Source organism: Sceloporus undulatus, chromosome 6 (assembly GCF_019175285.1).
Source record: "Sceloporus undulatus isolate JIND9_A2432 ecotype Alabama chromosome 6, SceUnd_v1.1, whole genome shotgun sequence".
NCBI classification, from domain to species: domain Eukaryota; kingdom Metazoa; phylum Chordata; class Lepidosauria; order Squamata; family Phrynosomatidae; genus Sceloporus; species Sceloporus undulatus.
Genome location: NC_056527.1, coordinates 118,493,927 through 118,518,248, shown reverse-complemented (window position 1 = coordinate 118,518,248; position 24,322 = coordinate 118,493,927). Strand labels below are relative to the sequence as shown.

The window sequence follows — 24,322 nt, the reverse complement described above, 5'->3', positions numbered from 1 at the left end:
ATATAAACCCGGGACGCAGGGGGGAGTTTGCCATCGCGGGGAAGCGGGAGACGCGAAGCGTTCTTCCTTGGACAGGTCGCTGGCTCAGGTGCGCATGCGCCAACCAATGAGCGAGGAGGAGGAGCCGCCAACAGAATAGGAGGGACTGCGTCGAGCGGATGGCTCTGACTTGAGTCAGGGAGGGAGAGGGAGTGAATGCGCGTGCGCGGAAGCGGGAGCTCACTGAGGCTGCGCGGTAGAAAGGGGCGCTACTGCGCAGGCGCGGGAGGCACAGTATAAGTCGAAGCAGCGGCAGTAGAAGCTGCAGCTGAGGAGTCAGCAGCGTGAGAGGCTTGTCCTGAGGGATGATCGAGATGGCAACCGACAAGGAGACCTTCCGAGTCCCAGCCCCACCACCTCCGCTCCCGAAGCCCCCAAACAAAGGGCGTGGTGGGGCAGGGGAGGTCCCTCTTGGGGGTCAGGGGTCTGAGAGGGGCGATGGAGGAGGTGGAGGCAGCCAAGGCCCAGGAGAGGCGGCCCAGGCTGGGGGGCAAGAAGAGCAGGGGCTGGGGGCTGCCACCCCCATCAATGCGCCCTCAAACCGGGACCCCTACCCTCCCCGCCGAGGGGGACCCCTGCCCAAGGAGTCGGCTGAGGAGGGGGACGGTGTTCCCGAGCTCCAGAGGCCCCGCAATGGCTTCCAGGCCCCCCACCAGAGACCCCCAGGAGGAGGAGGAGGCAAGAGGCGGAACAGCTGCAACACCAGTGGTGGTGGGTTCAAGCACCTGGCCTTCAAGCGCCGCCGCCGGATCAACTCAGAGTGCGACCCGGTCCTCCCCTCGGAGTTCCTCCTGGGAGGCAACATCTTTGACCCCCTGAACCTCAACAGCCTCCTGGATGAGGAGGTCAACCAGGCCCTCAACGCCGAGACCCCCAAGTCATCGCCGCTGCCGGCCAAGGGAAGGGACCCTGTGGAGATTCTTATCCCCAAAGACATCACTGACCCCTTGAGCCTCAACAACGCTCAGGAGGACCCCCCCCATCCTGGCCTCCCCCATCAAGAGCGGACGGAAGAGGCACCGGCACCGTGGGGCACAGAGGGGGGCCAGCGTCGACGGCGGCGGAGGGGCCAAGCCCACTGTTGCCACTTCTGCCTCTTCCACCGCTGCTGCCGCCGCCCCCTCATGTAAGTCGTGCCAGAAGCCCTGCAACGGGGCCACCCCACAGCCGTACGAACTCAACACAGCCATCAACTGCCGGGACGAAGTGGTCTCCCCGCTGCTGCCTGCTGGCCAAAAGGAGCTTCAGCCGAGCCACCCCCAGGCCTCGGGGGGCTGCGCAACTCCCTCATGCGCCTCCGTGGCCTCTTCCACCGCCAGCACAGGGAGCCGGCATCATCGCAAGCGGCGCAGGACTTGTAGCAAATCAGAAGGGGCAGGCGCCCGGCACCCAGGGGCCACCTCCACTGTGAGCGACCAGCCTTGCAGGAGCAGCCCAGAGAGGGGGCGCAGCGTGCCCCGGTGCCGCCACTCCCAGGCCACTTCCTCCTCGCACCAGCAGCCCCGCAGGCAGCCCCAGCACAAGTTCCAGTATGGCAACTACTGCAAGTACTACGGCTACCGCAACCCCGACTGTGAGGACATCCGGCTGCGGGTGATGAAGCCGGAGTGGTTCCAGGGCAAAGAAGTGCTGGACGTGGGGTGCAACGTGGGGCACCTCACCTTAAGCGTGGCCAAGAAGTGGGGGCCCTCCAGGATGGTCGGGATGGACATTGACGGGACCCTCATCCACTCGGCCCGCCAGAACATCCGGCACTACCTCTCTGAGGAGATGCACCTGCAGAAGCAGAAGAGCAAGGACGAGGGGGCTGCCTCCGCCGCCAGGAAGACCTTTCCGGCTTCTCTCATGGCCAGCCGGGGTCCAATCGCTGCTCCAAGGGTGCCCCAGGAGGGAGCGGATGCCACAGTCTTTCCCAACAACGTCATTTTTGTCCAGGTAAGGCAAGAGAGGGGCTCCACACTAAAGGAAAAAGTTAGTCTCACTTTGGTCATGGCAATTAATTGTTTCAACCAAGGCAGAGTTCAAATACGGAGGCAATTTGAGAAAATTGAAAGTAATTGAAATATAGGTTGTTGAACCAAATGCATCTAAGGAAGTAGGCTTTAGTCTCAAACTAGTTTATTTCTGCAGTGTGTTTTGGACCATGGAATTCAAAGTGGTGTCAAAACTGCTTTGTTCTTGCAGTGTGGCATTAGCCTTGGAAAGAAATCCATGGAGCGCCATTGAATTCAAGTTCAATACATACATGTGAAAATTCAGCTAAAGAACAGCATGGAACAGCCATAAAAGACAAAAGCCGCTTTCGTTTTGGCTCCAGGCTTGGTCTGCTGATGGCGGTTTCCAGTGGCCATGAGTTGCTCTGGGACAGAAGTCCTAGGGCCAAAAGATGGCCGAAATAATCCAGCGTAAAAGCACTTGTAACTGCTCTGGCTCAGTGCTAGGGAGGTTTGGGAAGTGTAGTTTGTTGTGGCATCAGACAGCTCTGACAGAGAAGGCTAAATGTCTTCGAAAACTACAGTACCTTTAATTCCCTAGCATTGAGCCAGGGCAGTTAAAGCACTTTCAAGCAGCATGGTCCTTGCAGTCCCTTTTGGCCCCAAGTCAAGCATACTCTGTTTTTTTCACAGAACCATCTAGGGTTAGCCCCATTGGCCATAGAGCAAATCCAGTAACATCCAAACAGTGATACCTTTATTGGGACAACCAGAATGCCTAGTTCCATGTTGCAAACTTTTGAAATCACACTGGCTTCTTCGTCAGCCAAACGGGGGAAAGAAATTGGAGGAGACTTTCTGGATGCCAAGGAAACATCTTCTTTGAATTGCAAATGGAGATTACATTTCCTTGACTTTGAGCATCTCCCATGGGGGCCAGTGACCCCATGGCCAACAAAAGGGGAAAGTGTCATCTTGCAGATAGCCCTCCATACCATCTGGACTAAGACCAGAAGCAGCAAAATTTCTTTCTGCTGTTTGCTTGGTGAAGAGGCCAGTGTGACTTTGAAAGCTTGCAACACGTAATTGTATATTTTGGTTTTCCCAGTAAAGGTATCATTGTCTGGACGTTATTGGATCTGGTTTCTTCAGTGCGCCTAATGCGTCTGCACCTGGGACTTTTGAACCAGATTTGACACCCACGGAGTTGTCTTTTTGATCAGCTGTGAATGGCAAGTCAGGGGGCAACCGTGGGGCTGGTGCACTCTCCATGTGTAGACATGCTCTCAAGGAATAGTGATTTGGGTGTTGGAGGTGGAGCTTCCAGGAGGAAGAGGAGGAGCCAGTGATTGGCTGCCGGCCACCTCTGATTGGGCTCCCATCCTAGATGGGGGCGGGAAGAGGAGCTCGCCAGGTGTGTAGCTTCACCTGACTGAGCAGCCATGGCTGAGCTGGCAAGCCTGGACCTGGTGGGAGCAGAGTGAATAAGCTTCCTCTTTTCAGACTGGAAAATCCTCACAATGCCTTTAAATATTTGAAGGGATGTCATATTGAGGAGAGAGCAAGCTTGTTTCCTGCTGCTCCAGAGAACAGGACGCGATGGAACTGTGGGTGCAAGCTCCAGGAAAAGAGATTCCACCTCAACATTAAGAGGGACAGTGGGACACACTCCCTCAAAGCTTATGGTGGAGTCTCCTTTCTTGGAGGTCTTTAAGCAGAGGCTGGATGGCCAGCTGTCAATGAGGATGTTTGATTGTGAGTTCCTGCATGGCAGAAGGGGGTTGGATTAGATGGCCCTTGGGGTCTCTTTCAACTCTAGGATTCTAGGACGAGAGCTGAATCACTGATTATTATTATTATTATTATTATTATTATTATTATTATTATTATTTCTTAGCCACTTTTCCCCATGCATTGAGGCGGGGAACAACAACAATTAACAAGCAACATTGGTCAAAACACGTCAGTGAAAATACACATTGTGGCTTGTCTTCCTCCCTCGGAGAGCGCTGGAGTCTCCTTCTTTGGAGGATTTTAAACAGAGACTGGATAGCCACCTGTCCCAGGGAGGGCTTTGACTGTCTTCCTGCATGGCAGAAGAAGAGGGTTGAAATGGATGGCCTTTGGGGTCTCTTCCAACTCTAGGACTCTATGAGCATTGGTTGGCACTGGGGGCACTCCAAGACTAGGCTGACATTCCTGATGGGTCTGGTCTGGTTTTTGAGAGCAAGGGTCTTCTTCAGTGACTTGGAGGAGCTGCATCCTTTCCCCCCAATGGTCCGGGGAGCAGGGTGAGACGACAAGCGCTGGTGATTTCAGCATTTGCTTTCTGGGAGGGTTGGAACTGAAGTCAGGCTGAGAGCTGGAACTGTGTCCAGAGGAGGGCAACCAAAATGGTGAATGGTCTGGAAACCATGAAGCCTTATGAGGTGAGACTTAGGGAGCTGAGGCTGTTTAGCCTGGAGAAGAGAAGGAAGAGGGGCTATGATAGCCCTGTTTCAGTATTTGAAGGGGTGTTACATTAAGAAGGGAGCAAGCTTGTTTTCTGCTGCTCCAGAGAACAGAACCTGGAAAAATAGATGCAAACTTCAGGAAAAGAGATTCCACCTAAACCTTAAGAGGAACTTCCTGACAGTAAGAGCTGTTGGACAGTGGAACACTTTTCCTTGGAGGGTGGTGAAGTCTCCTTCCTTGGAGATTTTTAAACAGAGGCTGGATGGCCATTTGTCACAAGGAAAGCTTTGATTGAGAGTTCCTGCATGGCAGGGGTTGGACTGGATCGGGGCCCTTGAGCTCTCTTCCAAGTCTATGAGTGCAGGGAGAGATTCCCAGCAGCTTTGTCAAGGCCATGGAGGAGAGGTGGGCTTAGAGCCAGAAAAAAGCAAAGCAGAGGGAAGGTGGAAGGAGGGCTCCACCAAAACGTCTTTCTGGGCCACCTTGGCCTTCTCTTCCTCTTTGAAGGGATTGCTGAGGTCTGTTTGCCTTCTCTATTGGCCAGGCTGTCTGTTGGAGGAGGCCAAAACACACATACCTGCACACAACTCCATGCTTTTACAGACCACAGAGGTGGAAGAGACAAGGGGGCGTAATGGTTGGCTTCACCTATGGCACCTGCTGCAGGGCTCAGAATTGCCCCTGAACTGCAAAACAAGAGCACTTGAACCTCCACCCATTCTCCTTTTCAGCTGCTTCATGTGAGAAGGGGAGGGGTGTTAAAACTATGCAAGCGATGCTTTGGACGCTGGTCCTGGCACCACTATTGGCTCCCTAGATGCAAAGGGGACATGCCCTGCTTCTTCATAAGGAGTTCTCACTTGCTGCCCCTCAGAAAAGGTTGGAGCTTGGTCTCCACTGATTCCCTGCCCTCCTTCTTCTCAAGCCCCCTCCTTGGCCAGGGAGAGGCCAGTGGCTTTGAGAAGGCCCACTTCCTTGACAAATATTGAGCCCCCCCCCTTTAGCTCTCTGCACAAGGTTAACTGGCTTTGGAGCCTTTAAACAAGGTGCTGGACATTGCTGAATTGTCAGTCCTTACAGGCTGGAGGAAGAAATGGCAGTAGTGGGGGGCATGCTCAGCCTTTTCCTGCTATGTGTCTCCAGTTCCAGCATCCTCTCCATTATTTCAATGCCAGAATTGGAGCAAAGCCAGGCCCTTCTGGGAGTGTTGCCCACCAGGTGGGATCCCTTTCCTGGAGGCAGGCCACCCTCCTCCATGGCTGCATTTCTGCAGTCTTCCAAGGCGGCCTTGATTTATCTCTTTTGGTTTGTCCAGCTTCTGTGTGGGAGCTGAAAAACCAGCAAGAAGCAGTTGAAACACACACACCTGTTTCTGTCACCCCTCCAAGGAAAAGTCCAGCTTGTGTGTAGGAGGGAGGCAGCAGGCAACCTTGAGTGCGGGTCCAGAAAGTTACACAGGGCACTTCCACCACAAATGGGCCAGGTGCCTCCTGACTTTGGAGCCAGGGGTGTGGGAGAGAGTGCCTTTATATGTCTCAGGTGCTTTGCACCCACTCCCACCCTTTCAGACTTGGGCGGCAAGAGGTCCAGGTGGCTTGTGGGCCAGGAGAGACCACACTCATTGAAGCCGTGAGTGTCTGTGCTTTCCTTTCCTGTTTCTGTTAACCACACCAGGCTGGGTTTTGCCCAGTGCCTGGGTGTCATTCCTGACAGAGGCATTGAGCTTTTCAGGCTTTGCTGCTGTATTATCCCCATTCTCCAATGCAAAGAACCCTCCTTTGCCTTGACCAGAGTGACCAGACATCCTCCTCTTCCAAGATGTATCCTACATTTCAACCTGGTGTCCAGGAGGAGTTTCAAAATGTCCTCCATTCTGAGTATAACTGAAGCATACATTTGCATTTCTATGAGTGTTTCTAGCTTTTACTTGGTCATGTCCTAATATTTTGGGGTGCCTTGTCCTCCTCTGTGGTTAGGACATCTGTTCACCCTGCCCTTGACCTCTCTTGGTTTGTTGAGGGGAAAAGGAATCGGTAGGGCTTGGGGCAGTCATCTCAGGCTTTACATTTCTCCAGAGATTGGGGAAAATCACTTATTGGACTACAACTGTCATAGTCCCCTAGCTAGCATGGGACTCTGGGAGCTATGATCTAGAAAAAGCTACTGGTGTATGACAAGCTACTGTACTCCCTCCCCAGGAAACCTTTTTCTCCCAGAATCCTGATGGGATACATGGCATTCTGGGAGTTGTGTTCCACAAAGAAGAAGACAACCCATCTCAGTTTTTGCGGGTGGCTGCATTTCTGTCTTGCCTCTGGCCTCCCCTGAGAGCCCCTCTTGCTGTCTCCCCACAGGGCAACTATGTGCTGGAGCGTGATGAGTTGCTGGAGGCTCAGAAGTCCGAGTACGATGTGATTCTCTGCCTCAGCCTGACCAAGTGGGTGCACCTCAACTGGGGCGACGAGGGCCTGAAGCGCCTCTTCAAGCGCATCTACCGCCACCTGCGCCCTGGGGGCATCCTCATCCTTGAGCCCCAGGCCTGGTCCTCCTACAAGAAGAGGAAGAATCTGACGGTGAGAATTGTTGCCCTGTCCGTCTGTGTCTCTGGCAGGCAGAGCTTCCATACTACTGTTGCGCTGGACTGTCCCTTGGGTGCAAGGAAGAGAGGCCTCAGCACAACTGACAGTGTATGGGCCACATTTGGCCTTGTAGAACTGCAGGCCCCAAGCCATCAACATTTTGAATTCCAGGATGTTAGAAAGTGGAGTTAGAAAAAGTCAGGGGGGGGGGAATGGCAAAGATAGTATGGAAGGGGATTGCTCTCAAGAAGGAATCTCTGGCCTGTTACAAACGGGCCTTTGCGGTGCCCCCGTCACATGCTAGGGATTGGCCAAGGACCTAGCGTCCACATGGGCGCTGCCATTTTTACGTGCCAAACGCATAGCGTCTGCACGTCGCGCCCTGGATATGATGCCGTGAGTGTGCGAGTAGCACCTCGTGGCGTGCCATTTTGGGGCTTCTTTTTGCTCCGCGAGGGAGCCACGCTGTTTGGCTGCTGTAGCTCCCTCGCGGAGCAACCGGCAGCGGCATGAGACCACCCATTTTGGGCGGTCTGTAACGTTCCTCTGTGTCTGAGACACACATAGGCCCTGAACTGACCCTCATGTGGGATGGAATAATGCAGGGTTGTACAGTTTTTGTCACACTATAAGTGATACCACGATACCTCTAGTTGCCATTTGCAAGCTGGAAAAGGCCTTTTTGAGGGTTGAGGTAGAATGCAGAAGTTGAAAGGCCTGTGAGCTATTTTCCTCATGTTTTGGGGTGAAAAGTTATCCACAATGATATATTTAAAAATCTGGGTGGGAGGGAAGTTGGGGAAGGGTTGCCATGCTCCCGTTCCTTGAAAAGTGGCAAACACCTGGGCAGATAGGGATCCATAGTTCAGCAAAATTCCTTTTCTGTGGACTGCAACCCCCAGAATTGACTGGTTACGGTGACTGCGTTGTTCTGGGAGTTGTAGACCTCCCCTCACAAAAAAGGTTGTTTTGTTGTTGAGTTCTGCCTGTGGCTTCTTTCTCCCCACCATCGGTCCCCGTCCTTCTTTGGGGGTCTAGAAAAGTGTACTTTTTGCAGCCTGATAAAATGAAAGGTCTTGAAATCCTGTTGTGAGAAACACACTCTGCGCATAGGCAAGTGCTTCATAGTTTTCCACTAGCCCACAATTCTGGAGTGGGTGCCATTGCAGTAGCATCCTTTCTATGGCTGAAGTCCATCACCATCATAAATGGTGTGTGTTTAGGTGGAAGTCCGTCTTACCCTGCTTTCACCACTGCGGGGCACATAACTGAAGTTGGGGCTTCCCTCTGTGATCTGTTGGCATTAATTTTCCCTTCCTCCCCTAGGAAACGATATCCAGGCATTTCAACCGGATCAAGCTGAAGCCAGACCAGTTCCCCTCTTACCTGACTTCACCTGAAGTTGGTTTCTCCAGCTATGAACTGGTAGCCATGCCTAGGAACACAGCAAAAGGTAATGGGGCATGCCTCACTATTGACTCCATTTGCTATAGGGCTGCTGGAAGGCACAGTTGGCTGGTGTCTAGGAGTCGGCAGAACTCCCAGCCTTGTTATGCTGAGAGATGGCTGTCATGATCCCAGTGGGAGGGGGCAGCAGCACCTCTGCGCACAGAGCCCTTTGCTTACCAATCCTCTTTTGGATGTCTCCCTACAGGATTCCAGCGGCCCATCTATCTCTTCCACAAGACTCACCCGGGAGGCCACTGAGGAACTCTATGCCAGCAGTTCTTTCCTTGACCTGCCAGAATTTGCCGGGAAACAATAGGCAGGTGTGCCCCCCCCTTCCCCACAGCTGATTTCTGGACACTTCGGGGGGGAAGGACAGGAACCTTTCCCTCCATTTGTGAGTGAAGGGGGGCAAAAGAGCAGCCTAGCATGGCTCTTTTGTGAGGGCACCTTCGGTTGGCCACAGCCTAAAGGTATCCAAGACTCTGCAGCTGATGGTGGCAAAGAGCAGCACATCTGGGAAAGGCCTCGAGCAGAAGCTTAACTCCTGGTGTGGGAATTGGGGGGCACTGTAAAATGGAAATGATGTGTGTGTGGGGGGGATTACTCAAATGGCGGTTGTACCAAGCTTGCTTCTTTCCTTGTGAGTTGCTAGCAGATGCAAAGCCTGATCCAGTCCCAGAATACTTTGCTCCCTGTCTCTGCCCCCTGCTTTGAGCATCTGGGGAAGGGAGAGGTTTGCAAATGGGATGGGGCTGCGGGGAGGATGCTCACATTCCTTCTCCCTGCACCCCCAACCAGGTCTTTAATGCAGAAAGGCCAGGAACAGGGCCATGACAAGACAGAACACCCCCGCCTTTCTCTCTGGTTGGTGTATCCACACACACAAACACACATCACACCTGGCTGCCAACTTGCTTCCTCTCCCTGTTTTCTGCACAAAGGAGGGAAACCTTCGTGTGGAAGCACAGGTGAGGTTTTGGTTGCCCACTCTTCCTTACCTCTGCCTGAAAGGCCTTTCTATGGGTATCAGACTTCTTTTTTTAAAAGATGGTATGAGTGGACTGCGGAGTAGATCAAAACATTTTTCTTGTGGGCTACATATTCCAAATTTGGGAAGTTGTAGTTCAGAACAAAAAAAAAAAGGGGGGGGTTTAAACTCTAGTCTGGGTTGGAGAAGGAAAATAATGGAAGACAGGTGCCTTCTCTACAAGCAACTTCCCCTTCCTGCGTATAGAACTTGCACCATCCTTCTCCAGAGAGGAACAACCTCTGGTCCCAGGCAGCATTTAGTGGGGCACATGGGTTTTCTCCTGAATTCTCCAGAGAGCATTGCCTACCTGTCCAATGCCATAGGCCTCCTCTTCCTTTGCAATGCTTCTCTTTTCCTTTGTGTGCCTGGGAGAAGAGCGGAAGTGCTGAGCTCTCACCAGAAACACCTCCTTTTGACCAAGGCCAGGGCTGAGGCTACTATAGGGCTTGCTTGCGTGATAAGAGGGGGAAAGGGGCCACTGCCTGCCCCAGCGCCATACTACCTGCTCAACTGTTTTAATGGGGCCTACCCAGTCACTGATGAGAGAAGCCCCACCAGGCTGTCACTATCTGTCTTTGCCCCCCACAGCTAAGTGGATGGGACAACACCCACAAAATGCAACATTAGCTGGTCATGCTGCCAGTGAGGACACAATGCCTTTTGGGGAGGGCCAGGACCCAATGGCTCCCCTTGTCCCCCGCCTCAGTAGCAGGGAGCGGCTCCTCTTCGAAGCTGGAGTTTTATCTTTAAAAAGATGTTGATTCTATATATAAATAAAAAAGACTACAGATTATTACCTGCTCTGGTCTCGCTTTGTGGACAAAGAACTCCAGGACACCCAAGGATTAAAGCCTCCAAGCCATTCAGCAAGGGAGACTTCTGTGCTTTGTTCCAATTGCAGAGAGAGGGGTAACCATGAAAGGCCGCATCCACACTGGGGAAATAACCATTTGGCACGGCTTTTAACACTTTTGGGCTCAAGGCTATGGAATCCTGGGAGTTGGAGTTTCTTGTGGGCCCAGAGCGGAGCAGTGCTCTGCTCTGAACCCCACAACATACTCCAACTCCCAGGATTCCATAGCCTTGAGCCAGAGCAGTTAAAGCTGTGCCAAACCGGGTTATTTCTCCAGCATGGATGCAGCCAGAGAAGTCTTCATCCTCAGCCACGAGTCTTAACAAACAATGGTTCTCATGTTGATAATCTGTTTTGGGCTCATAAATCCCATCTGGATTTGCCAGAGGTGAGGGATGCTGGGAGATGGAATCCCCAAGGTTTGCAAACCCCTACCTTAAATCTGAGCAGCTGCTTGTAAAGCCTTTAAGCAATAATAGGAGGGAAAAGACATGCAAAATAGGGTTGCAATTCCATTTTTATGTATAAAAACATGCCAAAAGGGATAGGGAAGATGATTCCCTTCTAAATAAATAGCCCAGTGTCTCACAGAAGAAGGTTGGAGTCCATTTTTTCCCTGCAGGAAGAGTGCCAACAGCTTCCCCCAAAATCCTCCTCTTAGCTATCCCATTGGTGCAACTTCCGGTACATGAAGAACGTCGTGGCCGGGTCCCTTGGCCGAGGCTGGAGCTTCAAGGGCGGCAGCCCCTCGACCTCCAAGAAGGGGGTCTCGGTGAACAGTTCCTTGGGGTTATAGAAAGCCAGCAAGTCGGGGCCCAGGCAGGGAGGCTCCTGGCAGAGAGAGAGGAAACGGTGGGTTAGGTGCCAGTCCTGAATGCTGCCCATTCCCCAAGCCTGCCATTAAGGCAACGGAAATATTGGGAGAAGACCATGGGGGATTTTTTGCTTCCAGGAAAAATTAGTGTGTTGGACCTGAACCATCACTAATCCAGCCTGGGTTGGACATAACTCCCAGAATCCCCCAGTCACCCCCGGGAAGGGGGTTCTGGGAGTGCCGTCCAACCTGTCCTTAGGGATGCAAGGGGTGGTTAAATGCTGATTACGAGTGACCCGCTGAGCAAGAGACCTCCAAGTCGCCCCTTTATCAGCAGGTCTTGCAAACGCAGGGCAGCAGCCATGACTTCCTCAATGGAGCCAATCTGCCTGTAATGCGTTCTCCCTCTTTTCCTACTGCCTTCCGTCTCACCAAACATCATTTCCTAAAGAGTCCTGTCTTCCCATGAAATGTCCAAAGTACAACACGCTCAATTTAGCCATCTTGGCTTCTAGGGAAAGTTCTGTTTGGTTTGCTCCTGGACCCATTTATTGGTCTTTTTGCTGTCCATGACATCCTAAGACTCGCCTCCTGCCCCACATTTCAAATGAGTTGGTCCTCTCCCTGTCCACCTTCCAGAACCATACATAAAAAAAAGGGAAACAGGATGGAATGGACCATCCTGACTTTAGCATTCAGTGATACATCTTTACACTTGAGGATCTTGTCTAGTTCCTTCACAGGAACCCTTCCAGGTCCCAAACACATTGCTGAAATAATCCACTTTGAAACCGCTTTAACTGCCCTGGCTCAGTGCTAGGGAATTCTGGGGACTGTCCTTTTGTGAGACTTTTAGCCTTCTCTGTCAAGAGCACTCTAGTACCAGAGCAAACTACAATTCCCAGGATTCCCTAGCACTGAGCCAGGGCAGTTAAAGCAGTCTCAAAGTGGATTGTTTCTGCAGTGTGTTTTGGACCATAATTTCTTGACTGCAGCCTCCGTTCTGATTAATGACGGAGCCAAGAGATAGAAAACCAGATACAGCCAGTAACAGGTCTATTCCTTATTCAGAGGCTCTGCTTCATGGCCTTTCTTCCCTTCTGGCCTACACTGGAGGGAGGACAGGATAGTTATTCTGTTCTGTGTGGGATTATGTTAAGGGGATAGGGATGCCCAAATGGACGCGCACCACTCACCTGCCTGCCTTCAGGACGGTGCCGGACCAGGGCCAGTTTCTCCTGGACAGCGGAGTTTACCAATTCCTCTTTGGGCACCTGGAGGCTGACCAGCCCCTGATAGAGCCGCTGGTCCCGGGGGATGTTCATACCTGCAAGGCCCAAGAAATCAGAGGCTGGTGTAGGTATATGGGGTAGAGAAGAAGCCACCTCTTCCTCAAGGAAAGGACTTACAATCCCGCTGGGAAGCATCTCAGGCCCTCCAAATACGGCTGGACTGCAGCTCCTGGCAGAGCCAGTGGTGAGGAATGCTGGGAGCTGTAGTCCCAATAACACCTGGAGGGCCACATAGTTTTAAAAGAATTACTGCTTGCTTCCTCATTGTTAATTAAAAATGTTTTCAGTTTTTTATATACACTTATCCCTCCATATTTGTGGCTTTGATACTTGTGGATTTGATTATTCACAGATTTGATTAATATGTTCTCTCTAGGGATATCTAGGTCCTCCAGTGCAACTCTGTGGTCAACTTTTAAGTAAACGTTGCCCTGAAAGACCTAGAGATTCCTAGAGAAGATACTCTACTAGGCCTTTGTAGCTCCTCCAATGCAGTTCTATGACCAGTGTCTGTCGGACGTTGACCACAGAGTTGCCCTGGAGGACCTAGAGAGGACACTCCACTAGGCCTTTGTAGCTCCTCCAGTGCAGTCCTATGGTCAGTGTCTGTCAGATTCCTAGAGAGGTGTTTTGGTCAGGTCAAAACATGGTGCTTTGTTATTTGCAGGTTTTCCATATTCACGGGGGTCTTGTGCCCCTAACCCTAGCAAATATGGAGGGACAAGTGTATACAATAAACTCAACGTGAGTTACAGTCAAGCCCCTAAGCCACCAGTTACAAAGGATAATGGCCAAGAAACCATAATGCCCTATGGTGAAAGTCTCTAGCCCCACCAAATTCAGCCCCAAACTGTCCTTTAAGAGCTTTTGGCCTTCATCTCCCAGAAGCCTCAGCCATGTTGGCCAATAGTCTGGGATTCTGGGAGCTGAAGTCCAAAATCCCTTAAAGGGCACAGTTTGGAGAGAACTGCTGTAGAGGGATATGAAAGGGAGACCAAGGTCCAGTGCATCTCTAGAGAGGTTGAAACTAACATCTGTAATAAAGGATGTCTCTCGACTCACAGCTCCAAGATCATGAAATCCAAACACCTAGAACTTGGCCTGTGTATGTATTACTAGAGGAATGGTGCCAGTGTGCATCTCAGGATGATTTTGCGTTGTCGATACACAGGGACCTTGGTATCTCCTGGGGTTTGGTTCCAGGACCCTCAGGGATATCTAAATCCAGGGATGCTCAAGTCCCATTATATACAATGGCATAGCAAAATGGTGTCCCTTATATAAAATGGCAAAATCTAGAGGGGGGGCTGTATCTATATATCTATATCTATACACACACACTTCCTCCACATTTGCTGAGGTTAGGGGCACAGGACCCCGTGAATGTGGAAAAACCACAAATAACCAAAAAAAAAAAAAAACCCTCCACTTGTTTTTACCTGAGAGAACACCTCTAGGAATCTCTGGGTCCTCCAGTGCAACTCTGCCAGAAGTTGACCATAGAGTTGTTCTGGAGGACCTAGAGGTTCTTAAAGGAAACGCTTCTGTAGGCAACTGTAGGTCCTCCAGCATGATTCTAGGATCAACTTCTGGCAGATGTTGACCACAGAGTTGCACTGGAGGACCTGGGGATTCCTAGAGAGGTGTTCTTGTAGGTAAAAAGAATGATGTGGTTTTTTGTAAAGTCGAAGGCTTTCATGGCCGGCATCCATAGTTTTTTGTGGGTTTTTCAGGCTATGTGGCCATGTTCTAAAGAAAGAAGAAACCCTTAAAGTGAACAAAATTTGGCTACCAGTCCTGAGGAATAGCAAAATCAGGACTCAGCAAATGGGAAACCACTCAGAGTCCGGGGCTTTCCCAGCAGATAATGATCCCCAATTAGCAGACATGAATCCTCCTTTGCATGAGCCTCCCAGCCTGAGGCCTGCCATCAGCAACAGAACAAGACACTGCAAGTCCCTCCTGCATTCCCAGGCTGACACAGTAGATAGAGACCCGCTTTTTCCAGGCAAAGCATTCTCTGAAGATGCCAGCCACAAATGCTGCTGGCGAAACGTCAGGAAGAAACTCTGCCAGAACATGGCCACAGAGACCCCAGAAAAACCCACAAAAAACGATGTGGTTTTTGTTGGTATTTTTCCCACTTTCACAGGGGTCCTTCACCCCTAACCCCAGCGAATGTGAAGGGACCACTGTGATTGTAATCACATGCATTGTGTGTCTCTGTGTGAATTTCGGCTACAAGTGCGTAGTACCACATTTAGTCACAAGGAGGCAGATTTTCCCAGGCAATCCATAGCTTTCCAGGATGAGACTCAAGAGGTGCAAAGTTGCAGAGCTGCTCCCTTCTTTCCTGTCTGCAGTGGAGTTGCCTCCCTCAGAGGCCTGGAATGGGCAAGCCCTTCCCTTGGGGGGGCTGAAAGAGTGCCCTATGGCCCTATCACTGTGCCCAGCTGCCTAATTTTACTGGAAGTCTTTGCCAGGTCCAACCAAGGCAGCCATGGGCAATGGGCAGCAGGTTCAGGGGCCACTTCCATGCCACATGGGCTGCCAAAAAATGAAACAAAAAAATCCAAGGAGACCCAGGTCTGCTTCTGGTTCTCAAAAAATGGGCATATTTTCATCTTAAACAGTACAGGGCTGCATTGTGATGTATTTAAAGATTGCAATTTTGCTCCTGGAGACTTGAAAGAGCAGGAAAAAAGTATTGTCTGGGGATTTCGGAGGTATCAAGGAGGACTAGAAACTCATTTTTGAGGGTGCCATGTGGCCCTGCATCGCACTTAACCTGCCTGTAACTGAGGCTGACTCCAAACTGTGTGAAACCAAGTAATATTTGCAAAGAATCCTAGAGTTGGAAGAGACCGCAAGGGCCATCCAGTCCAACCCCAATCTGCCATGCAGGAACTCTCAATCAAAGCACCATAACCAAAACACTTATTTTTCTCTCTTCCTTGTTCTCCCTACATCTGCGTGTGTAAAAATCCCCATGCTCATCTATTACCCCAAAACAAAGAGTCTCACGGCACACTAAAGACCAAAGAAGTGGTCTGTAACACATTTTGTCAGATGATGCTAACAGGGGGATTTGGGGAATTGCAATCCAACACAGCTGGGGAGCTTCTGTTTGCTTCATCAGGGAAGAACTGCAATCCTGCCAGTGTGGATAGACTACAACTCCCAGCATTCCTCACCATTGGGAGGACTCAGAGTGGGGTTGAGCCTCCTTCTTTGGAGGTTTATAAACAGGCTGGATGGCCAGCTGTTGGGGGTGCTTTGATTCTGAGTTCCTGCATGACAGAATGGGGTTTGGCTGGATGGCCTTTGGGAGTATCTTCCAACTAGGATGCTATGTAGTCCTGCATGGCAGAAGGGTGCTGCACTGGATGCCTATGGGGATCTCTTCCAACTCTTAAGAATCTATATAGGATTCTATGTACTCAGGGTAGCAGCCATGACTTCCTCAATCTGCTTGCATTGTAGTCTTCCTCTTTTCCTACTGCCTTCTGTCTCACCAAACAACATGTATTCTTGCATGGCAGAAGGGGTTTGGACTGGGGGGTCCTGGGGGGTCTCTTCCAGCTCTAGGATCCTATGTGTTCCTGCATGGCAAAATGGGTTTGGACCGTATGGTCCTTGGCGGTCTCTCCCAATTCTAGGATTTTAAGTATTCTTGCATGGCAGAAGCGGGTTGGTCTGGGTGGCCCTTGGGGTCCCCTCTATGGCCACCAAACTCCTGCCTTGACATTCCTGGAGAGGCCCTGAGTTCTCCAGCCGTGACTTTGAACATCTTTGCTCACCTTCTCCCACCCGAGCCTCCAGAGCGCACCGGGTGACAAATGAGCGCTGCACCAGTTCCTCTGCCGCCTGTCGGGCGTTGAAGCCCTTCTCTCGTGCTGCCTGCACCTCTGCCCCGAGTGCGAGGGTGCTGTGGGGAACTGGCGCAGCCAACGGACTGGGAGGAGGCAGCGTTGTGTCCTCTGTGGAAACTCGGCTGAGTTCTCTCTCCAGCCTGATTCTGGGGACTTCAGGGGGCTCCACGGTTTTCTCGGGGGGCTCTAGGCTGATCGCCCCAGAATTGTCAGAGATACACTCCAGACTGAAATGCACCTGGAAGAAGATGGGGGGGGGGGGGTGCTTAATTCAAAATACAAGGCTTGGTGGCAGCAATACTTTTCTTTCTCCTGGCTAGGGGGGATTCTGGGAATTGTAGTCCAGGAAAGTAAAAATATCTCCATTTGCTCCCGATCTGCTGCCCAGTTTACCTGTCTGCGTGGGAGTTTTCCTTCCCGGTGTAAGCGGAGAATCCCGCTGCTCACTCTTTGGGCCGCATGGTGCTCTGGAGTCAGCACCACTTCAGGGTCAGGGGTCAGGCCCTGGGAGGGTGGGGGCGGGAGCGGCGTGGGGGCAGCGCAAGGCAGGCTGTCGCGGTCCTCGCCGTAGGGAAGGTTGGAGGTCCCAGCCATCATGGGGGACGGCGCGGAGGACAAGGATGGCCAAAAAGCAGGTCCCAGAGCCACAGCCTGTGAATAATCAGAAAGGAAAGTTAGGATTAGGGTCATTACGGACACAACGAACCACACTCCCCAGAGTCATGGCAGTCAAAGCGTTGCCAAACCGGATTATTTCCACAGTGTGGATGCAGTTGAGGTAGATCAGGTTGCGAAAGAAAGCGCATTATTATTATTATTATTATTATTATTAACTCAAGGCAGCTTACAGTTTTGGGGGAAAGTGGGATATAAATAAATATAAATAATGTATTATCTATTGGGTCTCAAATAATTTTTTTTTATAATTTACAATTTAGAAACACAGCATAATTAAAAAAAACATTAAAAATTGACCATTAAAACAGAATTAAACTATGACAGTATTAAAACACTCTATGCAGCCTGCACTCCCATTGCAGGAGCAGTCTACCTGTCAAACTAAGGCCCTTTTGCACTACAACTCCCAGAATCCCCTTGTCTGCTTTATGGCTGGGGCATGCAGAGAATTGTAGTCCAAAAAGTAACTTTTCCTGGCTCTGGGGCCAAGGAGTTTCCCAACTTCCAATTTCCTTTAGCTACTTTTCTGACTTTCTCTCCTCCTGTACCTTCCTCTCTTCCAACTCTATGGTTCTATGATTCCTTCCTCCCACAATTAAACTCCCAGCTCCCTTCCACCCTCCATCGCTTCGCTTTTGGATTTCCCAACCTTTCCACTTCTTTGTTTGCTACTTTGGCTCCTTTCTTCCTCTCCTGTCCCAGGCTAGGGACGGTTATTGGTTAAAAAAAAATAGAACTTCAAGCCTCGTTTTCAATCTAAAATGGCTCCCGGAGTGAAAAAGCCCTATCTAAAACCATGGAGACCATAGAGTGAGGCGTCATGAAGGTCCCTCCAGGCTCTTCCGGTCTCCGACGCTGGCCTTCTAAAGCGGTAACAGTACTGTACTGAATCCAGAGGATGTTTGGACAAGGAACGGCGCGAAGCGTTCTGGGTAAGCCTCGTTTTGAATGAAAGATGGCGATGAGCCTGCAAACGCTCTATATGAAATGAGGAAGCGCGGGAAGGGGACAAAAATCAAAGATGGCGGCGGAGGACGGAAAGCGCGACTGCGCACTAGATTCTTTGTGCAAGATGGCGACCCAAAGACTCCAAAGTCGTAAGTTCGAGGCCGGCTCTCGGCAATTATTAGACTAATTTACAGATTTTATTATACATTTTTAAAAAGTGACTAGAACATTCTCTTCACTCATTTTTAAAATTTAAAAACCGAAGTATGAAGAGTTTCTAATCCTCCTTTGCTTTGTTTACTTTTAACACACAAACACAAAAATTCCTCTGAGGCGAGAGAGAAGATTCCTGGCAAAATGTAGATAAAGACAGGGGTGTTTTTTAATTTCAGATTAAATAGTACAAATGTCGCAGGGAAGAAAACAGGCTGAGAAACCAAACCTATATTTTTAAATGAACATGTTGAAGTAAAAATAAAAGGTGCAGACAGTGAATGTGGCAAAAGCCAAACTGTGGCCGGCCTGAAACGGTTTAAGAAGAGCCCTTTAATTAAACCAATCAAGTGAATAAAGAAACACTGTCATAGTCTGTTTTAATGGCCACTTTTGTATGTTTGTTTGTTTGTTTTTAATGGCACTGTGTTTCTAAATTGCAGGCTGCTTTGAGCCCCAATAATAAACAGACTGTTTATATTTATATTTGTTTATTTATTTCCCCCAAAATTGTAAACTGTTTTGAGTCCCAATCATAAATAGATTATTTATATTTATTTATATCCCACTTTCCTCAAAACGTGTGGATATGATCATAGAAGTTTAGCAACAGTATGTCTGGGTATCATCATCATCATCATTATGATGTTTATTTACAGGGGCTCAAGGCGGTTTACAAATCTAAAATAATCCAAGTTAAATCGCTATAAAACATGCGAAATACAAGTTTAAAAAACAATTAAACAGTAAAGCTTTGTTTTTGTGTTAGTCAGTTGATGCAGTATTATGTCCTTGCCTTATATATGTTTATATGTACGGTGTATTTATGTCTTTGTTTGTTCTGTTAACAGTCTGACTATTGTTGTTGTTGTTATTTAAAGATGATTTTTAAAAAATAAACATTTACATCGACAACAACAAGGCCGTCCACATCGTCAGAAGCAATGGCTTTCTATAGCCACAGCGACCAGCCAGGGCCTTATGGCTTTGCCATGGAAGCAGCCATTTTGTGTAGGACAAGAGTCCGAAAAAGATGTCCAGGAGGATGCGGACATGACCACCGAAGCCCATGGACACTGAATGATGGGAATCCCACACATTCCTCCAAATCTCGCTGGACTACAGCTCCCCTCATCCCCATCCAGTGGTGAAGATGCTGGGAGCTGTAGTCCAACAACCTCTGTAGGGAGTCTGGATTGACTCCTATGGGATGGTCAGCGCTTTTTAGTCGCCAATTGTTCTTGTTGATGATGTGTGCCTCCAAGAAATTTGAGACAGTTTAGATTAAGTGCATTAAACTGCGCGTGTTCTATTATAGTTTATAGTTTAGAAATATTATAATGGATCAGCTTGTTTGTTTTAACATTTTATGATTTTAGATTCTACGCCAGAGGCGGTTTTGTTTTCTTTAGATGATTACGTAAAATGCTGTGTAACATTCATGGCACTGTATTGATGATGATGATGATGATGATGTCATTTCTGGCATACCTCACTATTTATGTTATTTTATGTACAGGCCGCCTTTCTGCCCCAGTGGGACCCAAGAGGCTCACAGCGCGAAGCCGATGGACAGCCTCAGTGCGGCCTTAAAACCCATTAAAACAGTCACAATTAAAAGACTACAACATCATTTTAAAAACATGTAGAAGTTTTAAAATGTATCTGTTATCTCTTTCCAGTCAAGTTGTGTTTCATCATTCAGACGCCAGTCTCAAGGAATGGCTAAACTTGAGCGCATTTATTTGTGACGCTGTCTTGGAAACAAGACCCATTAAGGATGCATCTACACAGTAGATATAATCCAGTTTGGCACCACTTTAACTAATCACTGATGCTTCAGCTATATTTTATTGTTCAACTCTTAAGATGTATTAATATGTATTATGTTTAATTATTTAGAATGTATGTCATAGGCAGGTTTATTTTATCTATTTAAATTGATTGTGTGCGCAGTGCTGTGTGATGATGATGATGATGATGATGATGATGATGATGATGATGATTCAGCCAGTCTCCCCCAAAGGACCCAGGAGTCCTGTCTCTGAACCTCTCTATGCGCAAAAGAGAGGCTCTCTGTTTTGTTGCTCAGCGTTTGGGAAACACGGAGAGCCTGGCTCCTGTGTGTTGCTCCGTAATTTCTGAGTGTCAGCAAAATGCATTATTATTTGGTGGCTGCTGCTTTATGATCTCTCTCTCCTTCCTTTCTCCTGAAGGCCCCCAACCCGCCCTGCAGGAAATGCCTCCAGCCCTTGCCAGGCATTCATCTGCCATGGGTTATTGTTCTGCCACCAACTGCAACGGAAACCATTATCAGAGGTGAGAGGGCAGGTCTGTTTATCCAAAAGGGTGCATTTACGGCGTGGCTCTTTGGACGGATGACAAGCAATCTGTCTGTAAGTTGACTGTACAACGAATCCACAAATCCTTTTCCTCTTTACATTGCACACATTAAAACCTTTGGATAGCTGAACAACATTAGAATATGACCAAGAGGGTATAATAAGGGGTATGTCTACACTGTAGAAATAATGAAGTTTGACACCGCTTTGACTGCTGTGGTTCCATTCTACAGAATCCTGGATTTGGTCAAATTGTCTAAAGCAGAGTGGAGGGTGAGTCCTGGGTCCAAAACACACTGCAGAAATAAAAAAAATTGAGACTGCATTAACTGTCCTGGTTCAGTGCTAGGGAATCCTGGGAACTGTCATTTTGTGATATATTTAGCTTTCTCAATCAGAGAGCTCTGGTGCCACTGCAACCTGCAATCCCCAGGTTCCCCTAGAACTGAGCCAGGGCACTTAAAGCAATCTCAAATTGGATGATCTCTGCAGTGTGTAAACTGGGGTGGGAGGAAGCTAAGTAAATACACAGACTCCCCACCCCTCTAAAATCCAAAACACACTGAAGAAATAACCCAGTTTGACACTGCTTTAACTGCCTGGCTCAGTGCTAGGAATCCTGGGAACTGTCGTTTTGTTAGATATTTCGCCTTCTCTATCAGAGAGTTCTGATGCCACAATAAACTACAGCTCCCAGGATTCCCTAGCACTGAGTCATCTCCTGGCTGGAGACAGACCACAAAAATTGGAGACCCAGGACCTTTAGGTGAGGCGTCGCTAGAAGTTGTTCTGCTCTTCTTTTTGGACTGCAAGTTCCAGAATCCCCCAGCAAGTTAGACTTCCAAACTGCCAAGCTTGGGGAAAGGATTTTGAATTGCCTAAGCGGGGCAATTTGGAAGGCTGGCTTGGTGGGGGATTCTGGAATGTGTAGTCCAAAAGTAAGAAGTCGGTTTCTCAAGCTTGGCAGTTTGGAAGGCTGGCTTGGTGGGGGATTCTGGAACTTGTGGTCCAAAAATAAGAATTCGGTTTCCCAAGGCTTGCTTTGGTTCCTTTCAGCCACTGCCAACTTCAACAAGGCCCAGTGCCAATGCAGCAGCGGAGCCTTGGGTGGAACAGGGTTCAGGGACCTTCTGTAGTTCTAAAAGTTGGTGCATTCCCCCCAGCGCCAATGCAACGAAATACAAATAACGCACAAGCCATGTCTGATGGAGACAGAGGATCCCTCCAAGAGAAGAAGAGGTCAGCGCAGAGAATAGGCCCCAAATAATGGCTGTGTTGTCATTTCCTCAGCTTGGTTGGGTTTCCTCCCTCGCAGGGCTTCCCAAGAGGAACCCCAGAACAAAAAGATTTTCCAGGAATGGGGTTTTTTTTTTAGAGGGGGGGTTAGTAGGGGAAAAAAAGATGGCTAATAGCACTAATGGGGTGGCACAGAGGGGGTTAAAGTGGGGAAGTTGGGGACCCCTATGTCCCTTGGTTGGGGAACTAGAGGAAACAACTTGGAAAGATCAAGGACTCCCCCCCTCCCCCAAAAAATGGCAATTTTCAGGCAAAGATTGACCAGGGAGATGGGGCTGGGAGCAGAGTGTGGGGTGAAAAAAAACACCATTTTCTATGGACTACAGCTCCCATGCTTCTTTTTTGGACTATGGCTCCCAGAATCCCCCAGCCAGCTCCAATGACTACTTTAGCCATGGCTGGCTGGGGGATTCTGGGAGCTGCAGTCCAAAGAAAGGGCAATCTTAACAGAATGTGAATACCCCTCTTCCTCCCAGGCTAGTCCCTCTTTCCATAATTCCCTGCCCACCAAGTAGACAAATTAAAAGTGGCCGCTGTATACTATAACTCCCATAATTTTTCCACTCAATGGAAATTGTAATATACTGTATATACTTGTAATATATATATATATATATATATATATATATATATATATATTCTTCCCAAGCTACCTCACCTCCCAAACCTGGCCCCTTCCCATCAATTTGTAGCCAAGGAGGCAAGGGCAAGTGACCCATTGTGGAATACAGTTCCCAGATTTTTTCCAATCAGTGGATTCTGGGTTCTGTAGTTTCCTCCTCCCCTGCAAGCTGCAAATAATAACCCTTCCTCTCAGATGTTTTCCCCCCAGTTCCAAGAGCTGGGATTTGAGTTGGGGAAAGTTACTTTTTTTCAGCCAGCAATCTCCTAGATGGGGATGCTGTGACTTGTAGTCCCCAATAAAATCACAAATTTGGCTAGGATATAAGACTCCTGGGCTGAATCTTGGGGAGGGAGAAAGAGGTTTTGTGGGTTGGAGTTACAGGGTGTGTGTGTGTGTGTCATGCCCCAGAGAGAATGGAGGGATGAGTTGGGGTCCCTTTTGTGGAAGGGAGGGGGAGTTCCACATTTAAGGCAGAGGAGGGAATGGAGGATAATAGATTTGGGCTGTCCAGGGGGGAAGTGCTACAAAAACCCATGTAGACAAGATGGAGTGGGTATGTGTGTGCTTGTGTGTAGAAGGAGAGAACCACAATCTGCTTTTGATCACATTGTCTACAGCAGACACGACCCCCCTGCAGAGTAGGGAGCTGGGCTGGGGTCCTGGCTGCCTAAAGCGCCTCGTGGCATGGCCCCCTCCTCTCCCTCTGGCCTCAAAATCCACTCTCTGGCTCCTGAGCCGTTTTGAATATCAGCGCAGGGAGAAGATAAATGGAGATATTCAAAACACGCAAGGCTGGCCGACAGATGAGGAACATCTGGACAGACGTGTTGGGGGCACACGCGCCACCCCCCACACTCTGGCAGGGATCTGGTTCCACGTGGTTGTGTTCTCTCTCCCCCTTCCACCCTTCTTGGCACCCCCACATCCTGCACTACAGAGGGGCAGCCCTCATCCAGCCCTCTTCCTTGTGGGGTTCCTTCTTGGCACCCCCAAATCCTGCATAAAAGAGGGGTGTCTCTTCCTCAGACCTCCTCCTTGTGGGGCTTCTTGGCACTTCCACATCCTGCACTAAAGATGCTCACCTCTCCTTCATCCCTCTTCCTTGTGGGATTCCTTCTTGGAACCCCCAAATCCTGAACAAAACAGAAGCAGCCTTCTTCCTTGTGGGGTTCCTTCTTCACACCCCCAAATCCTGCACTAAAGAGGGGCACCCTCTTCCGGCCCTTGTCCTTGCAGGGTTCCTTCTTGGCACATCCAAATCCTTGTGGAGTCCCTTTTGCCACCCCCAAATCGTGCACAGAAGACAGGCACCCCTCCTCCTTGTGGGGTTCCTTCTTGGCACCCCAAACCCTATACTAAAAAGGGCCATCTCTCTTTCATCTCTCTTCCTTGTGGGGTTCCTTCTTGTTAACCCCAAATCCTACACAAAAGAGGGACACTACTCCTCCGTTCCTCCTCCTTATGGGTTTCCTTCTTGTCACCCCCAAATCCTGCACAAAAGAGAGACACCCCTATTCCATTCCTCTTAATTAAAGTGTTCCTTTTTGGCACCCCAAAATCCTGCACAAATGCACCTTCCTTCTTGGCACCTCCAAATTTTTCTTGACATCCCCAAATCCTTGTGGGATTCCGTCCCCAAATCCTGCACAAAAGAGAGGCAACCATCCTTCTTGTGGGGTTCTTTCTTGGCACCCCCAAAACCTTCACAAAAGAAGGGCATCTCTTCTTCAGCCCTCTTCCTTGTGGGGTTCCTTCTTGTCACCCTGAAACCCTACCCATAAAAGGGACACCCTTCCTCTGTTTCTCCTCCTTTTGTCTCATCTCCCCCCCCCCCACATAAAATAAATCCTAAATCCGGATGCAGACTCTAAATTTATCGGGGTGTCAGGTGGGAGGGGGGAGAG

The 24,322-nt window shown here is 49.5% G+C and overlaps 3 protein-coding genes across 7 annotated transcripts in view; 2 read left to right on the top strand and 1 right to left on the bottom strand.

Annotated features, from left to right (window-relative positions):
- Positions 1 to 7: 7 nt before the first annotated feature.
- On the top strand, positions 8 to 10,278 carry MEPCE (methylphosphate capping enzyme). The gene is given in 5 exon segments (XM_042476375.1): positions 8 to 1,015; positions 1,017 to 1,974; positions 6,782 to 7,000; positions 8,333 to 8,459; positions 8,661 to 10,278. Coding segments are annotated over 5 exon segments (2,028 nt in total). The 5' UTR covers positions 8 to 344; the 3' UTR covers positions 8,714 to 10,278.
- Positions 10,279 to 10,837: 559 nt separating this feature from the next.
- Positions 10,838 to 17,893, bottom strand: PPP1R35 (protein phosphatase 1 regulatory subunit 35). 4 transcript variants are annotated; one of them, XM_042476377.1, is made up of 5 exons: positions 17,644 to 17,893; positions 16,710 to 16,967; positions 16,245 to 16,554; positions 12,349 to 12,479; positions 10,838 to 11,169 (listed from the first exon to the last, which is right to left on the bottom strand). In XM_042476377.1, the coding sequence occupies exons 2-5, from the start codon at positions 16,911 to 16,913 to the stop codon at positions 10,996 to 10,998; spliced, it is 819 nt and encodes a 272-aa protein (XP_042332311.1). In that variant the 5' UTR covers positions 16,914 to 16,967; positions 17,644 to 17,893; the 3' UTR covers positions 10,838 to 10,995. The 4 variants fall into 4 exon arrangements, with proteins under 4 accessions (XP_042332311.1, XP_042332312.1, XP_042332313.1 ...); XM_042476378.1 differs by having other exon boundaries at positions 17,543 to 17,651; XM_042476379.1 differs by lacking the exon at positions 17,644 to 17,893 and adding an exon at positions 17,368 to 17,535.
- A 2,468-nt stretch (positions 17,894 to 20,361) lies between these two features.
- The window catches only part of EPHB4 (EPH receptor B4), a 60,863-nt gene continuing 56,902 nt past the window's right edge, over positions 20,362 to 24,322 (top strand). Inside the window, exon 1 of one of the 2 annotated variants that reach the window (XM_042476368.1) lies at positions 20,362 to 20,474. The gene's annotated coding sequence lies outside the window, so the exon portion shown is untranslated. The remainder of the gene's footprint in view (positions 20,475 to 24,322) is intronic. The other variant, XM_042476372.1, reaches the window with a different exon arrangement.

Coding starts and splice junctions, on each gene's coding strand:
- PPP1R35 (XM_042476377.1), bottom strand. CDS start 16,913: ATGATGGCTGGGACCTCCAACCTTCCCTACGGCGAGGACCGCGACAGC. Junction 12,480..16,244: donor GGAGGCTCGGGTGGGAGAAG/GTGAGCAAAGAT, acceptor TGGGCCTTGCAG/GTATGAACATCCCCCGGGAC. Junction 11,170..12,348: donor ACCGTCCTGAAGGCAGGCAG/GTGAGTGGTGCG, acceptor TCTCTCTGCCAG/GAGCCTCCCTGCCTGGGCCC.